Here is an 18515-nt window from a genome sequence, read left to right as displayed (position 1 = left end):
AATATCATTGTATTATTCTGTTGCAGTTTTAAAAGCACACCGTCTTTCGAATTATAAAACAAAGCAGAAATAATGACCTTTTCCTTCAGTAAAAACTTATCTCGTGCAGTCTCTCACTGTTTCTTTGAAGTTAAAGTGCTTCAGAAAGCAGTACTGTATAGCTCAGAGAAGCTCTTTTGCATAGATAACTGACGTTTTTTTTTTAACTTTACCTGTACTGGAAAACAATATGAGACTTTTCTTTGCTACTGATGTTCTGTTTCCTAGGTACACTACACATACAATTCAGTATATCATAAGTTTATTTTCGCTTGCAGTGATGGTGATGTTGTGGGCAAGTGAGAGGATTTGGTGCGGGCATCAGGAAGGTTCACGTTAGGTTGGTAGGTAATGTTAGACATCACCAAGGAGATATAGTATTAGTAGAAGAGCTAGATGGGTGTAAGGAAGCAGATTTAGCATCAAAAGGGGTTTTAATATCCCAAAATAGAAAAATTCTAAAACTTGGTGCCCCAAAAATATATGTACACCCCCTTTTTTTCTAAAATAGATTCCTATATGTGGTTTTGGTGCCTTGGCCTAACTGCAGGAACTGTGCAGTGACACTGGGATTGTGGGAAATGTTGTGTTTTCTTTTTTCAAGCTACACACACGTGCACGCACGCACACGCACACACACACACACACACACACACACACACACACCCCAATCAAACCAATCCGAAACAGTCTGCATGCATGTTGGATTAGTTTGGCTCTGTAATATTAACCATCTGACACATCACTGCATTCCAGCGGTTCTGAAGGTGTGGCTAGCTTACAGGGACAATGGGATAATTTGCATATTTCAGCAGTGATGCACTGGGAGACATCTCGGAACTCACTCCAACCTGAATTACTACGCTAATATGGCATTTTAACCCACTTAAAGGGTATTAAAGAGAGTTTAGTGATTGACAGAGGGAGGGTATTAAGGAGTGTTTTTTGATTGACAGAGGAGGGTATTAATGAGGGTTTAGTGATTGACAGAGAGAGGGTATTAATGAGTGTTTTTTGATTGACAGAGGAGGGTATTAATGAGGGTTTAGTGATTGACAGAGAGAGTGTATTAATGAGGGTTTTTTGATTGACAGAGGAGGGTATTAATGAGGGTTTAGTGATTGACAGAGGGAGGGTATTCATGAGTGTTTTTTGATTGACAGAGGAGGGTATTAATGAGGGTTTAGTGATTGACAGAGAGAGTGTATTAATGAGGGTTTTTTGATTGACAGAGGAGGGTATTAATGAGGGTTTAGTGATTGACTGAGGAGGGTATTCATGAGTGTTTTTTGATTGACAGAGGAGGGTATTAATGAGGGTTTAGTGATTGACAGAGGAAGGTATTCATGAGTGTTTAGTGATTGGGGCGATTCAGTAAGGACATATTCACACTAGGGTGATAAGTGGGTGTTTACAGCTAATCGCCGAATTGCAGGCGAGCGCTTTTTAAAGCACTAGTGCAATTAAAAGTATATGGCAGTGATTTCACTGCCACGTTTGCTGGTGCTTCACAATGATCAGCAAATGCAAGCGCGTTATTTGCAGCACTTTTTGAGCGATCAGGTTTCTAATGTTAAAGAAACGCGAATCGCGATCACTTAAAAATTGCGAAAAAGTACAGTGAAAAATATGTGATTAACGTGGTAAAAATTGCTAAACGCTAGTGTTTTACAAATTGTAAGTGTGAACAGGGCCTATAAAACATAGACCGGAACACAGCCATAAATCCAAACCAGCTGAGTTACAGCCTCCTTCTGAAAATGTTACTTGCATGGCTGTAATGCTGATCCTTCGGCTTATCGAGTATTTCTCCAGCAACCAGTGTGCAGATCAGGAAGTGGCAGGAGACCAGCTGTGCTCACTTGTTTCAAGATTTAGAAAGTATTGTGATTAAAACATCACATTTTTTTTTGTAGAAGGTCATCAGTAGTTGCCTCCACAATCCTCTTATCGTAGCTTTTCTTCAAGCAGAGCCCTGCTGTGTTTCAGGGGTTTGGAATTCTCAGTTTCAGACCACCTAAAGTCTAATTGCTGCATGACAAGCTGAAGCCAGTAAGAACTTTGTGACCAAATAAAGCCATCAGTGACAAGGTCAGATCTGTGTCGCAGGACATTCCTTGGTGACATTATCTGCATTAGGTGGACTGAGCCTTGCCACGGCTCTTGCTAGTGCTGACGATTGGAGTCAGAATGCTACAAGACTTTAACTAGTAACATCACCAATGTGATGCCCCTCTGTAGATGAGATGCTCATATAAGAATACATCAAGAAGTAGAATATTGCAGCCATGTCTGAGCTTTCAGTGTTCACATATCTTGTTTGCCGTGTGTTGTTCACACCCAAGGTAAATGGAAACAACAGAAAGTGGGTCACTGTCCATAGACAAACACAGGACAGCTGGGTATTTCCCTTTTGTCTTCTGTTCAGCTGTGACTTTGAATCTCTGTTAGTGACTAAGCCCTGCTGTGCCAGATCATTCCCATTGCTTGTGCTGTGAGCAGGACTGAACTCAAATGGAACTCGTGAACAGAGACCACAGAACATTTACTTATAGGAGGGATTTCTGTGACAAAGTGCAGAAGTTGTATCATTAGAAAATGTGCTCAGCTTTGTTCTGGTGTGTTGTACATTACCAGGCTCATTCTGTAAAAGGTAATGGCAGTGATTGCATGCAAAGCCTAGGAACACACAGGAAAAATGCTACTTATTAGAACCAGAGGGGTTGGATTAATACGAGTACAAAACACTGGGGAACCAAAGCAGTAAATTTGGGTGCCTGCTCGATAACCGCCTAATACAATGCAATGTAAGACCTAGTTCACACCGCTAATCGCAATCGCTAGTCCGAAACTATTTTCAAATGAATGTACTTTTTTGCTCATTCATCTTAGCTAAATCGCTCCAAAAACGGTACACTCATCACGTTTGCGACTTAAACAAAATGACAACGCTGTTGTGGGAACATTAGCCAAGTGTTTTTCGAATTGTTCGCTTTTTGGTGTGATACCGCCCTAAATTACGCCTATACAGCGCTGAGGCGATTAGTTGGGCACCCGGTGGTAGCTGGTCGGCAATTAGTTTCTTGTCTGCTACAATACTAGACGACTGGCTATTAGGAGCTGAATGGCTAGCAGTTGGGGGGGGGGGGGGGGGAAGCAGCAGGCTAGTGTTAGATTTTAGGAAGGAGTTGGTGTTTGGCACTAGGAGAGGTGGGAAAGTGTTAGTCATTAGGAGGGAGAGACTGTGTGGGAATGGGCGCCAGGTTAGTCAATTTGGACAATATTGGTAAGGAATAGGCCTGAACAATAAATCGAATTTAAACCGAAATCGTGATCACCAAGATCACACTTTTGGAATCACGATTATCTTGATGATGTCATTTCCCTCATGGGGGAAGTTTGAAGAAGCGGCTTCAAACTTCCCCTAAAGTCCCGTCACGTGCGGCCCACAGCATCGGCAATGTTGGACATACCTTCCGCACATGTCCAACGCTGTCCGTCCTCTATCGTCGTCTGCAGGCTCTTGTGCATGGCGTACTTCCTGGTTCCTGTATAGTAGTAGCAGTAGGGTATTGTACCGTGTTAGCCATCAGTAAAAGCAAGAAGTTTTAAATCAGGATGATACCATTTATTGGCTAACTACAAATGAATAAGAATAAACAAGCTTTCGGCCTTGCAGCCTTCGTCAGGTTTACATCCTGTTAGTTTGCAAGCTGGTGGTACAGACAGCTTATATACATGCAACATCAAAAGGGAAAACAGATATTTTTTTCAAGCATAAATACGTCATTAAGATGCCTTAATACAAACAGACCATCTAAATGGGGTAAGATAAGGATCCTTGTTTACTCCATTGCTCACAGACCTGGTATTAGGATTGACCCAGAGGTATCGTAAATTCTTAGTTCACAAGTTCAGCTAGAGTGGCTGAGACAGTTCATATATCATCAATCTCATACCAATATAGAAAGTTGTTGTCCTTATTCAAACCCTTCTGCACAGCTTTGAACCAATATATAAATTTTGTTTCTGCTATTAATCGGTCATTTGACGTTTTGAAGCCGCCCTTCAGGGCAGTGACACGAAGATCATCCATGCTGTGTCCGTTGGACCGAAAGTGTTTAGCAACTGGGAGTCCAGATTTGGTATCATTAATAGTGTGCCTGTGTCCATTCATATGTTTGCGCAGTGTTTGACCAGTTTCTCCCACGTACATACCTTTGGGGCATTTAGCACACATGATCAGATATACCAGATTGGTGGACCCACAGGAAAATTTACCTTGTACTCTGTACTCCTGTTGTGAACCTGGTATCGTTACCCTGTCAGTGGAGTAAATGTGTCTGCAGGTCCCACATATTTTTTGTCGGCAGGGTGATGTTCCATTTTGTTGAGGCCTATTCAAAGAACTCCTGACAATCATCTGTTTTAGATTGTGTGGTTGCCGATATGACAAGAGTGGAGGTTTAGGGAATATCGTTCTCAGTCTGTGATCTTTGTGTAAAACGGGATGAAGTTCCTTAGCAATCCTCCTTAAGATTTCCAGGTGTGGGTTGTAGGTGACAACCAAAGGGACACGTTCCTCTTTCTGGTTTTGCTTATATTTCAGGAGTTCAGTCCTGGGGATGTTGCTGGCTTTCCTGATTTGGGCCTCAGCCATGGGAGGACTGTAACCTTGTTTAATGAAAGTGTTCTTAAGGTGATCCAGGTGCTTGTCTCTGTCCATCCTGTCAGAACAAATCCGGTTGTACCTTATAGCTTGGCTGTAAATTATAGAGTTCTTCTGTGTGAGAGTGGGTAAGTTTCAGTTTGATTGTAGGATGGAAGGCATTGAAGTTCCTGTGGAACTGGAGAAGATCATCCTCACTTGCGGACCAGATGATTAAAATATCATCAATGAAGCAGAAGTAGGCCAAGGTTCCTGTATGTCACATTACATACAGTGTGCCTGCAGGAGGCGAAGTGGATAGAGGGCATTGCTGGACCCATGCTGGAAGCTATGTCCAGAACTGCTGCAGCTTGGGGGGACATAGGGGGCACAGAGAGACCCAGAGGGGGCACAGATGGGAGACAAAGAGGGCACAAAGGGGACAGAAAGACAAAGGGGGCACAAAGGGGACAGAGCGAGACAAAGGGGGCACAAATGGGGCCGAGAGAGACAAAGGGGGCACAAAGAGGACAGAGCGAGACAAAGGGGGCACAAATGGGACCGAGAGAGACAAAGGGGGCACGAAGGGGGCACAAAGGGGACAGAGAGACAAAGGGGGCACAAAGGGGACAGAGAGACAAAGGGGGCACAAAGGGGACAGAGAGAGACAAAGGGCCACAAAGGGGACAGAGAGAGGTAAAGGGGGCACAAAGGGGACAGAGAGAGACAAAGGGGACAGAGAGAGAGACAAAGGGGACACAGAGAGAGAGAGAGAGACAAAGAGGGTGCACGAAGAGAAACGGTGACAGAGAGCCACAGGGAACAAACAGGCACAGAGGGGGAACAAAGCTGGATTTGAAGGAACTAGTGAATCTAATCTAAATCGCAGTTTCGCACAGAAATCGAGATAAAAAAATCAAAACTGACTGTAATCAGTTGGTAAAGATTGCAAACTCTCATCTGGGTCATAGCAGAACATAGTGGTGTTGTTGAAAGGTTAGTTTATTATCAGCACTGCGTAATATGTTGGCGCTTTATAAATACAATAAATAAATAAATACAATAAATAAAAATTAGCAACTGCAGTCATGTTTATGAATATGCAGAATTTTATTTTTCGTTAAGACTCTCCAAGGTTGTTTTTTTTTTTTTTTAAAGCTAAATTCAAATGGTCAATCACTAAGAAATCTTTCACTGCTATGTTCTGATATGATCCAGTGAATCTGTTCCACCTAATAGCAGACCCTTTTTAAAAACCCATCCCAAGTTTGCTGGACCAGCTATGTTTGCCAATGGTTGCCAACCTTCATAAATCAACTTCACCGTTTCTTAGCACCTTGTATATCATCACTGCCATTAGAAGTGCCTTAGTGCAGATTTACAGGTATGGTTGTTGTATAGAGTGTTTATGCTTTATTTCTTCTCTGTTGCCTTAAAGGGAACCTAAACCGAGAGGGATATGAATGTTTCCTTTTAAACAACACCAGTTGCCTGGCAGTCCTGCTGATCTCTTTAGCTGCAGTAGTGGCTGAATCACACACCTGAAACAAGCATGCAGCTAATCCAGTCTGACTGCAGTCAGAACACCTGATCTGCATGCTTGTTCAGGGGCTGTGGCTAAAAGTATTAGAGACACAGGATCAGCAGGAGAGTCAGGCAGCTGGTATTATTTTAAAAGGAAAAATCCATATCCTTCTCAGTTTAGGTTCCCTTTAAAGGGAACCTGAGGTGAGAAACACGGAGGCTGATATATTTATTTCCTTTTAAACAATCAATTCGCCTGGCTGTCCTGCTGATCCTCTTCCTCTAATACTTTTAATATAGACCCTGAACAATGAAGCAGGGCTTTTTGGCGCCTGTCACGCAGTGAGCAGCACCGAAGCTTGGCGCGGCTATAGCAGTAATGCTATAGTCCGTGCCCCGCACACAGGAAAATTCGAAGATCCAGCGATTGCTGGACTCCAAACTATTTCTCCTTTCGAGGGGGAATAGTATTTAACCCCCCCCCCCCCCCCAAGCATGCAGATCAGGTGTTCTGACTGAAGTCTGACTGGATTAGCTGCATGCTTGTTTCAGGTATGCAATTTAGACACTTTTGCAGCCAAGGAGATGAGCAGGACTGCTAAGCCACTGATATTTTTTTTAAAATAAAAAAATATGGCAGACACCATGTGTTTCTTACCTCGGGTTCCTTTTAAGTTTTTCATACATTATTCAATCTGTAGGTTAGATGGCAGATCCAATAAAACGTATGCAGTGTTACCAAACTCGGCCATTCTGCTGCATGTAATTACCGAAAGGCGCTTGTGGCTGGCAGCAGGGGGCCTAAACTGCCCGACAAGTGCGCAGTTAAGCCTTTCGGGGTAAAGGGATTTTACAGAGGTTACCAGACAGTTAAAAAGTGGCTGTAGCTTAGCATCACTAGTACCTTTTTCCACCAGAGAGAAAGCGGAACCACTCCCTGGAAATGCCATTTCTCCATATACCTGGCACTTGATTTGGCAGAAAGTTACAGGCATTGAGAGAGCCTTCTAGTTCAAGACTGAACCAAATCAAGAGCTGCCAGACACTGCAGGCAAGATTTTTGTACCACACAGTTGATGAATGCCGTACAATTTCTATTGAACACAACCACCTGTGAGGTACAGGATAATGGAGGGTTATTGTTGGTTGGCCGTTTGACTACCTCAGAAGTGTCCCTGTGAACTAAGCCTAATAAAATCACTGCTTCTATTCCTCAAGCTACTTCATGAAAACCATTATTTACTAAAGTAACCTTATGCTGGATACACACCATGCGTTTCCGCGCTCGATGCGTCCGTTGATACGCATCGATTTGATTATTTCCGACATGTCCGATTCAAGCTTCGATGGATCGTTAGGTCGATTTGCCATACTTTACATGGCAATCGACCTAAAAATCATCGAAATGCGTTCGGAAATGCTCGGAAATAATCGAAACGACGCGTATCGACGGACGCATTCGACGCGGAAACGCATGGTGTGTATCCGGCATTAGAATACTGTACATATGGTGCTAAGCAGAATTGTCCATCTAAAAATGCTAGCTGCGTGGCTTTAATACTGCATGAATGACTTCAGTACTTACCAACATCACTGACTGACAAGTATTAACCCTTTTTTCATCACTTTAGTGGCTGCAGGCTTGTTTCAAGTCAGTAGCGGACTGTAGTGAAACATGAAGCAGCTCAGGAATGAGCATTTTCAGAAGGAGCCCTACAATTGCCACATGCATAATTTGTGTCTGCACAGGTTCTCCAGATTTTGCTGGCAACTCTTTATACACTGTCATTTATTCATATTACGCTGAGTTATGTTTAACCATACCCCGCCGATAAGGTGTTACCATTATTATAAAGCTGTGACTACAGTCTTGTCTCCTGCTGTGCCGTTATATGACCAAGAGTGAACTGGAATAACTTATAGTATTGCTGCAGATCTGTGTTCTGTGCTGTGATTATAAGTATATCAGTGACAATGCATTCATGTTGTCAGATATGGGCGAGTCAACTATGTGTTAGCGCGGCGTCTGGAGCTACTGAAAGAAGTGGGCCGTTTACAGGAGAGCCTGGGAGTCCCTGGAGATGTGTCCTATACCTGCGAGACCGCCGGCCATTTCTTCTTGTACCAGGTAAATGACCTTTTTCTCCATTTGTTTTCACTCATCTAGTCATGCTGGTATTCCAATAGTCCAAAAGAACATCTGCACTAAGGTCCCCTTTCTCAAGGCACGGGACTGTACAACGGTCTGTCCTGTGCCTTGAGAACGGGGACACTTAGTAGCCCCGAAACCATTGTCGGCTGTGGTGGTCAGATGCATATTGTTTGTGCTATGGAACAATAAACACATGGTTCCTGAACATGTCTGAATGCTGACCTTCTTTTGGGCTATTGGATTTACATTGCTACTGAGTCCAGCACTGACAGGGATCTTGTTCAATCTTCTTGATCTTTTCGATTTAATTGGTATTTCAGACCTTCACAGAAAGCTCAGCATGTACATTAAGAATCTTATCTTTTAACTCCTATCACGTGATGAGAAGTGGGAGGCCTCTTTTCCACCAGTGACTGAACTGCTCACTTGTCGAGCAGGTCAGTCTCCTGGCTGCCAGCAACAAGCGTCAATTGGCTGCAATTACATGTAGCCAAATTAAGCATTTGGTAACACTGCACGTCACGTTTGTCCTGGCAGCGAAAAAAAAAAATCTCATGTCACATCTGAGCAAGGCAACGGCTGTGGCCAAATGCAACTCCATGGGAGGCCGCCTATCCACTGCACGTGTCAAGTGCTAGAAAGGGCACAGCCAATGAACAGGAGCAGCTGATAGTCAGTGAATTCACCACCATCAGCTGCTTATGGAAAGAGGCCTAATGTACTTTAGCCTGGTCTTATTTGGAACCATAGATAGTTTAAAAACTTTTCAACTACTACTATGAAATGAAAAATAAATAGTGCGGCATGAGATGCATATAAAGTGTTTCTGGCCTCACCCCATTTAGTGGTTGGTTGGTACTCACCTGGCTAAGATGACAGAGACATCCTATATCTTCAGAACATTCATAATAAGATTAATCTTCCTTGTCTCTGCAGATAATGTCGCGATGGGAGGCCTACCAGAGCAAAGTAAAAAGCAAGTCCTCTCAAACTCCTAATGTGAGCGATGTGTCCAGCCTCTTCCCTTTCCACCAGTACTTTGCCAATGCTCCTCAACCCATCTTCAAGGGCAACTCGTATGAGGAAGACATGGAGATTGCTGAAGGGTGCTTCCGGCATGTAAAGAAGATATTCACCCAGCTGGAGGTTAGTGGTTTTTCGGGACTGATGCAGAGGAGTGAGTGTCATCATCAAGCACACGCTTTGTATGTAACATGATCTGTGCTCGCGCTGGTTTCATCTGTGTCTGATACTGAAACCTAAGACTGCTCTGCTACAGAACATATTTAACACTTCTGTTACTATCTTTGAGACTAGAGTATATTGATTTACAGTTTAACTCACTGTATGCCAGTAGTGCATTTCTTTCATTATGGCTTTGTCCAAACTGCTCAGTGATGAATATGATGTTACATCTACCATGGATAAAATGTACACTTAGGGCCATGCCACACTGGTGGCCGAACTGCAGGGATATTTTGCTATGACAAGATTCTAAAGGTTGGGAGAGTTGCCATTAGACTAATACCAGCTTGCTTATACAAAATGCTGGATACTTTCACTTACTTGGTGACTGGAAGGTGGAAAGTATTAAGCTCATGCAGATGTGATAGTCACGTGTCACAGCCTCTGGACCAGGGCCGCAGGCCATTTGCGGCCCTCGATACAATATTTTGTGGCCCGTGCCGGCAAAATCTTCCTTATAGTTCGCTTCAGTGCTCCCAAGTAATCCGCCGCATCCCCACCGCTGCAGAGCCCCCAAATCGCCCGGGGGGCGATCCGCCGGCATTTCCTGGAAGGGGCAGAGCTTTCAGCTCTGCCCCTCCTGACGTCAATCGTGGCGCATCGCCGCCTCTGCCCGCCCCCCTCCTGACGTGTGGCGCATCGCCGCCTCTGCCCGCCCCCCCTCTCACTTCTCTCCTTCACAGAGAGGGGCGGGGAGAGGCGGCGATGCGCCGCGATTGACGGCAGGAGATGCCGGCGGATTGCCCCCCCCGGGGCGATTTGGGGGCTCTGCAGCCCTCGTTTTGCGGCAGGGACACGGCGGATTACTTGTAATGGGAGCACTGGAGCGAACTATAAGGTAAAATAAGCAAAATAGTTCGCTTCAGTGTGAATTTGATTTTGAAATAAAAATCAATGCAAGGTACGGGTTGGGGGCAGGGGGTGGGGGGAGGGTGTTCGGGAGCTGCAGATTGACTTTTTGTGAAATCCCTTATGCGGCCCAGCCTCATCCTGACTTTGCCTCCTGCGGCCTCCAGGTAAATTGAGTTTGAGACCCCTGCTCTAGACATAAAGTATGTAGTGATGGCATATCGCAGCTGCAGTGTCATGCCCCTTGTGTAGATTAAGTACTCAAAGGTATGAAAAATAAACAAATCATCCATTACCCAGTAAGAGTTCATTTACATTTCAAATTATACAGCATCATTTTAGTAGCACAACCTTTATGCGACATTAAATTTGAATTCAGCAGTTCTGATAATTTTTTGGGTGGAATGCAGTCTTTTTATTGTATGGGAGAGACAGAAATATTAGGATTGAATCGTATCTTTGACTTTTTTAGCTGTGCTTTACATTTTGTCAGTGCTGGTGGAGCAGCAGTACAGGGAGATCTCATTCTAACATGGCACACTTCTTGTTTAGGAGTTCCGGGCCTTTGAATTGTTGCGTAGTGGGTTGGACCGCTCAAAATATCTTCTAGTGAAAGAAGCCAAGATCATCGCCATGACGTGTACCCATGCAGCGCTGAAACGCCATGACCTAGTGGAGCTGGGGTTCAAGGTATTGTAAGCATATCAATACATCCATTTTAGCTTTTTACTAAATAGATTCTCAGGTATACATATTTTGTGAAATCACATTATTGTGAACGGAGTGTTTTAACAGAGTTGTCTGGTACTGCTGATTGTAGTAACAACAAGATTGCTTTTTATTTTGATGCTGGCCCAGATTTTTTGCAACTCCAGACAGTTTTGTACATCGTCTGCAGACGGTCACCTTGAGGTTGCTTTGCCATTCTTGCTGACTGTTGGTTCTTGTTCTCTCTCTCTGCAGTATGATAACATCCTGATGGAAGAAGCTGCTCAGATTCTTGAAATTGAGACCTTCATCCCCCTCCTCCTGCAGGTACGCTATGGTGCTCCGACCTCTGCTCCTCAACTCTCATGAAAATAATAAGTGTTCTCTAGAGACAGTCAGGAACCCAAGCTGGCTCTAAGGCTAAATATGCTGCGCTAGGTTTCCTGTGGTTAACGTTCCTCTTGCTAATGGGGTCAGACAAGGATCGCTGAAGAGGACTCATTGTCACACAGTTTTTCTTCTATAGATAATCACAAAAATGAATAACTCTTGCTAGGTTAGACTGTTAATTGAAGCAAAGGAAGTGTGCTCGAATTGCCACTCACCCCAGGTTTCACACACTGGGTCCACCGAAGTACAATCCATCCTTGGGAATAATTAAGAAGGCACTCAAATTACGTTCCCCTTCAAGAGGAAACCCGGAAACATGTTGTGTTTTGCAATTTAATTTGTAAATGCAAGTTTGTTAATGCCATTGGAGTGCCTCCTACATTCTTTATTACACTTTTATTTGTCCAAAATCATTTGGTTAAGTTAGGCTGAAGACAGATATCCATCATATTTAGTCCCAGAAACCTACACCCTTAGAAACCACAGTTGATCATAAACGTATGAACATAGTTGGAAAGCCTTTACAGGTTTTACCAATTTGGTTGTAAAATAGAAAAAGATCTTCCCAAAACCATATAAGAAGTGAATAAATATTCCTGGACTAACCACCTGCTATTTATATTTAGAGCTGTAGGTGTCCATTTATATCTTCTGCTTTTAAAGAGAGTCTGAAGCGAGTTAAAGCGGATCCGAGACGAAAAACTAACTATAACAAGTAACTTGTCTATAAATTTTATCTAAAGTTTAGATAGTTTACACAGCAAATCTAGCTGCAAACAGATTTAATAGAAAATTATTATTTCTTCCTGTGATACAATGACAGCAGCCATATTGTTTGTAAACATTACACAGAGGCAGGCTTATCTGCACCATCAGCAATCAGACTGTGAAAAAAAGCTAATCCCCCCTCCTCCCCTCTGACTCTGAAATCAATGGCTAGTAACACCTCCTCCTCCTCCTGCCCAGACTGAGCTCCCATGAGCCCTTGCTACTGCCAAGGCTCTCTGAAAACCTGTTAGTGTGGTTTATTTAGTTTAAGGGAATTAGAGTATTAAAACAAAAACAAAAAAGTATTTGACTTGAGGAATGCCCTATAAACAATAGGAAAGGAACACAATTATGCAATGAGTAAAAGTTCACCTCGGATCCACTTTAAAAACTCACTTTTTAGCTTATAATCATCATGGGCATGCTTGCCCCAGCTAAAACGCCGCTACCCCCCAAATCCCCTCCGTGCTCGCCGGGGATCGCTTCCTGTTGAGGCAGGGCTAATGGCCGCAGCCCTGCCTTCATGCGCGTCTATCAGCGCGTATCTCCGCCTCCGCCCGCCCCTCTCAGTCTTCCTTTACTGAGAGGGGCAGAGGAGAGGCGGAGATCCGCCGCATGGAGGCAGAGCTACAGCCATTAGCTCTGCCTCCATGAGCAGCAAAATCTACGACCAAATTGGTCGTGGATTTTGCAGGGGGGGATTTGGGGGGTAAAGGCCACTCGTTCAGCCGCGGGATAGCGCCGTTTTAGCTGCGGCAAGCATGCCCATGTTGATTATAAGCTAAAAAGCGAGTTTTTAACTCGCTTCAGAGTCTCTTTAAGAAAATGTCCAGTGCTTTTAGGAAGCTATTTACTGCATCCAATGGGTCAGTTCTAAAGGAAGACTTCTTCACAATATCACAGTTATCAAAAAAAAAAAAGAAATGATGTTCTTTTTACTTGATTCTCAGAATCCACAAGATGGCTTCAGTCGGCTGAAGCGCTGGATCATGATTGGAGACCACCACCAGCTGCCACCTGTTATCAAGAACATGGCCTTCCAGAAATACTCTAATATGGAGCAGTCACTGTTCACTAGGTTTGTCCGCCTAGGGGTGCCAACTGTTGACCTTGATGCCCAAGGAAGAGCGAGGGCCAGGTATGAAGCTTCTGAATATTATTAGCAAGGCCCTTCTGTGTTTGGAAACTGCTGAAAGTAATTGCTTGAGACCTATCTTTTTTGTTTTATTTGCAGCTTGTGCAATCTGTACAACTGGCGCTATAAGAGTTTGGGGAACCTGCCTCATGTACAGCTGTTGCCAGAGTTTAGGTCAGCTAATGCTGGCTTGCTCTATGACTTCCAGCTCATTAATGTAGAAGACTTTAATGGAATAGGAGAGTCTGAACCCAACCCATACTTCTACCAGGTAATGTCTTTTTTTCAGGTATGTTATTTGGTATCAACTGCCACTGAACCTGAACCTGAATCTTTGAAAATGTGCTAACATAATATGTATACCAACGGCAGTGTGGTCCCAGCACTGTTCATCTCAGGGCAGGATCATCTGTGTGCATGGGTCTTCTACTCCTTAACTGCAGTGTAAGACCTCTCATGTAGGAAATGAGCTGTAATAGCAATAGCAATAAGATAACAGAGGTGCCAAAAGGATAAAAGGGACTAAATGAGCTTAAAAACCAATTTTATAATAAAGGAGGCAGTGGTGGACCCCCCCCCTGCTAGTAACATCAAAAGTATCACATAAGTATGAGCGAAAAAAAGAAATGCTGGCACTGCAGGAGCCGTCCACTATCCAGGGAGGGAGGGAGAGGCAACACAGTCCCAAACAGAGGTATGTGCACAGTGGATCCTCAGCGTGCTCAGGCAGAAGGTCAAGTCTTCATGCAAAATAAAGGAGGGGAAAGCGCCGGCACTGCTGTCACACACTTTATTCCAAGGTAATAAAAACATCAGAGAATGAACATTGGCTGTGCAAAACGTAAACAACACATACCCTGGGTGTCCGTAGAAGCGCATAACGCGCGAAACGGCCGTCAGGCTCTGCACCCTCTGCGCCCACCGCACCATCCACAGACACCCAGGGTATGTGTTGTTTACGTTTTGCACAGCCAATGTTCATTCTCTGATGTTTTTATTACCTTGGAATAAAGTGTGTGACAGCAGTGCCGGCGCTTTCCCCTCCTTTATTTAACATCAAAAGTAACATCACAGAGGCGCTCAGCTTTGATGTTACTAGCAGATGCTTTTTTACTCCTATCTATATTGCCTGAGGAAGCAGGTTTAACGTGCGAAACGCATTGCACTTTATTTTGGAGTACCCAATAAACGTTTTTTGACTGAAAATCTACAGTCGTGTGTTCTGCTTGGAGGGTGTAAGTACACCACTGCCTCCTCTATTACCAAATTGTTTTTGAAGCTCATTCAGGCCTCTTGCACACTGCAAGCGATTCAGATTCCGCTTTTTAATCGGTTTTTACATCCGATTCCGATTCAAATTTGCAGTTTGCTCCCTGCACACTGCAAATCGGAATCTGAATCGGATGTAAAAACTGATTAAAAAGCGGAATCGGAATCACTTGCAGTGCGCAAGAGGCTTTAGTCCATGTTTTCCTATGGCTCATTTCCCACTATACGGGTTTTAACTGACAGCTTTTTCACCATGCACTGCTATGGAAAAACCGCATACTAACGCACACTAATGCATACCAATGCATTAAGTGTAAAAGGACACTTAAAATTAGGCACCAGAGATGGCAGAGTTAGACACCAGGGGTTATGGATAGGCACCAAGAAGGGAGAGCTGGGTTAGAATTAGGCACCAGAGGAGATGTTAGTTAGACACTTAGGCCCCATTCACACTAGAGCGTTTTACAGCAATTTCGACAAAACGCTCAAACGCTAGCGCTTTTTAAAAGCTCTGATCTCTCTTTTTAAAAGCGCTAGCGTAATGAAACCCTATGTGCCCGTTCTTACTTGGGCGATTTGTGCAAATCGCCCAAAAAGCGAAACGCAAATGTGTCGCCTGCACCATTTTCAGGTGATTTCCCGGTTATCGCGTTTCAGTGCTATAGAAGCGCTAAATGCGATCGCAGCAAAATCGCTACACTGCTCAGTGATGTTTCCGCGTGAAATCGTGGAAAAATCACTCCTGCAAAACGCCGGTAAAAAGCTCCGGTGGTTTGCGTTTCTAAGTGTGAATGGGGCCTTAAAGTAGCTCAGGGTTATATTTAAGCACCATAGAGGAGTTTAGAGTTGAGCAGACAGAAAAATGGGCGTATTGGTTAATTCAAGGGTGAGGATGGATATTAGTGCTTTCAATCATAAATAAACACATTTTTCCCTTGCACTAATGTTGGCAGAAGCTATGCTCTGTATCTGCGGGACAGAGATCACAACAGTGCTGGGGAAGATACTATACCATGAAGACAAGAAGAAACTTGTATTAGGAGACCAACAAAATATTTCAGACGGATCATTACTGCTAACTGCAGCTCACTTGTCCTTATAAACCAGACATATTGGCAACATTTGTATAACCTGACTTTTAGGGCCCGTTCAGACTGCACGCGTTTCCAGCCGCGTTTTGGAAACGCGTGCAGGAGGCCGACACGCACGACATCAGACAGTGCATAGAGTGCACTGTCTGATGTTCACACTGCATGCGTTCCGGACCTGTGCGGTCCGGGAACGCATGCTGCATGCAGATTTTGCAAAAACGCGCGGCTGTCCCATTCACTTTTCAGTGATGGGATCAGCCACGCAACACATACAAGTGTGGATGGCGTGCATTCGCATGTGTTGCGTTCCGCATGCGTGGCCGTCCGCGTTTTGTAATGTGAACCGGCCCTTAAGGTGCCCATACATCTAGCAATGTATGGACAGATCAACCAAGAGACTGATCTCTCTTATCAAATCTGAGAGAGATCTGTTGGCTGCCCATACACTGCCGGCCGATTCCTGATCAATTTCAGCATGAAATCTTTTGGGAGTCGGCCTCATGATGCTGCTTCTGCTGCAGTCCCCCCCCATAACCCCAACCCCCCCCCCCCCCCCCTCAAATTTTCATGTGCACAGCATTAAAATCTCACCTATTCCACCGGGTGCCACTAGTATATAGCTCAGGCATGGGCAAACTCGGCTCTCCAGCTGTTACAGAACTACAAGTCCCACAATGCATTTGCCTTTGAGTCATGACTGTGTCAGACTCATGCAGTGCATTGTGAGACTTGTAGTTCTGTAACAGCTGGAGAGCCGAGTTTGCCCATGCCTGATCTAGCTGCTTCTTTTTCCCCATTCGTGGCTGCCACGCATAGCACATGGCGCAAGTGTGACGCCACACCACATGCTATGTGCAGCAGCCACTTGAGATGCGAATGGGGAAAAAAGAGCAACTGGACACTCATGGCAGCCGTTACAGGTGAGATTGTAAGGCCTGGGGGGGGTAGGGGGGGGGGGTACTGCGGCCGGGAGTTCCGTCACGTTCGTCACTCATGCCAGTAACGCGCTCCGTTACTGACGGACACCCGATGGGCCATATTGGACTGAGATTTTCTAACTAGTTTGCTCGATCGATACATTTGAATGATTTTGGCTCGATATTGGTGAATAGTCAATCGGGCATGCTTGTTACAGCACCAATTTTCATCTGATTTGACAAAATGATTTAATTAGATGGTCGATCGGATGTATGGATACCTTTGGTTTAGCTATAACTACATATCTGTCATACAAACGAGCATCCTCTATAATAAAACCCCTCTGTCTTTGCATCCCGTGTCCGTGTGTGTCCGCGTCTGCGTTTGCGCTACTGCGCATGTGCCGCAGGGACACCCTTTGGACAAGGAGTAGGACAGCCAGGGGGCGGCCGGCCAGATGTGCATGCGCCGTGGACGGGCAGGTGCGCTGCGGGTGTGGGCGTGCGCGCACGTGGCGGGCGCTGGCAGTGGTGACGGACCTAGGGCTAAGGTCACTAGTGAACTATAAAGGTGGCCATACATTGATAAATGTGGTCATCAGATAGATCCCTCTCAGATCATTATCTAATCAGAGAGGGATTTATCTGATTGAATCCCTACACACAGATGCTAAAATTTATGCACACTGCCTGCCAGGTCCCTCGGTCTCCAAGGCCACCCTGGCCCAAGCAGAGCATAGGCAGCAGAGCTTCACTCACCTGTCCACCGGTGCTTCTTCCTAGATCTTCTTTCCCTGCTGGCGCTCCTCTGCCTCTTCTCTCATGGCGCGTGTGTCCTATGACAAATGCTGTGGCACATACTTTACATGACCACTAGAGGCTGCTAGTCTTTGGCCTCTAGTATTTGTCATCAGACACAGATGACCTGGGAGAAAGGAGACAGAGAGGAGTGCCTGGTGGGAATAGAGAGAAGATACAGGGGAGAAGCAACGGTGGACAGGTGAGTATAAGCTTTGCTGCCTACGTTGCTCAACGCAAAATCAAACACTGCTACATGCCCTTTACCTGCCACTGATAAAGCATTATCTTCTGTTCAGCGCGATCACCCAAATTGATCGGTTTCATGTACAAAATTGTTTGTTTAGGAATCATTTATGACATCGATTTTTAGCGGATGTGATCAATGAAAGAAATCGACACGTCTTGGGCCACTTTTAGCGGGGCGTAGGCTAGAAACCCACTAGGAGCGATTTCTAAGCACTAGTGATTTGGAAAAGCTCCTGCTAATGCAATGCTATGGGGGATTTTTATAAAATCACATCGCTCCAGTGGGATCACACCCACAGCATAACATTAGCAAGAGTTTTCAAATCGCAAATCGCTCAGAAAATCGCTCTTAGTGGGTTTCGGGCCTTAAAGATGTTTGTGAGCCTAATTTATGCTACACCACTTCTCAAGACTATTTATTAACCAGACTAATACATGTTTTGTATGTATTTGTAACCCACATTAATTGTCATTCAATTTTAGAATCTAGCTGAAGCGGAGTATTCAGTGGCTTTGTTTATGTATATGCGCCTCCTTGGATATCCTGCTAATCGCATCAGCATCTTGACCACATACAACGGGCAGAAGCACTTGATCCGTGACATTATTAACCAGCGCTGTGGCAACAACCCTGTCATAGGGCAACCAAGTAAGGTAAGCAGTAAATAATTGCTTGTTTTATTGGATTATAGAGACATCTCCTGTCAGCTGAATGTGCTGAGGCTGTTGTTCT

General features: G+C 44.6%; 1 protein-coding gene and 1 long non-coding RNA gene across 3 annotated transcripts in view; one reads left to right on the top strand and one right to left on the bottom strand.

Moving 5' to 3' along the window:
• LOC137532906 (uncharacterized) overlaps positions 1-9522 on the bottom strand; it is a 41331-nt gene extending 31809 nt beyond the window's left edge. For both annotated transcript variants that reach the window (XR_011024061.1, XR_011024060.1), the window contains exon 1: positions 9227-9522. This is a non-coding gene — a long non-coding RNA (uncharacterized lncRNA). The remainder of the gene's footprint in view (positions 1-9226) is intronic.
• Positions 1-18515, top strand: part of AQR (aquarius intron-binding spliceosomal factor) — a 156582-nt gene that overhangs the window by 119214 nt on the left and 18853 nt on the right. The window contains exons 25-31 of the mRNA XM_068253903.1: positions 8204-8339; positions 9300-9509; positions 11010-11147; positions 11421-11492; positions 13274-13461; positions 13558-13729; positions 18266-18436. Coding sequence (XP_068110004.1) covers positions 8204-8339; positions 9300-9509; positions 11010-11147; positions 11421-11492; positions 13274-13461; positions 13558-13729; positions 18266-18436 — 1087 coding nt within the window. The remainder of the gene's footprint in view (positions 1-8203; positions 8340-9299; positions 9510-11009; positions 11148-11420; positions 11493-13273; positions 13462-13557; positions 13730-18265; positions 18437-18515) is intronic.

Source organism: Hyperolius riggenbachi, chromosome 9 (assembly GCF_040937935.1).
Source record: "Hyperolius riggenbachi isolate aHypRig1 chromosome 9, aHypRig1.pri, whole genome shotgun sequence".
Lineage (NCBI taxonomy): Eukaryota > Metazoa > Chordata > Amphibia > Anura > Hyperoliidae > Hyperolius > Hyperolius riggenbachi.
This window is presented reverse-complemented; position numbering and strand designations above follow the sequence as displayed.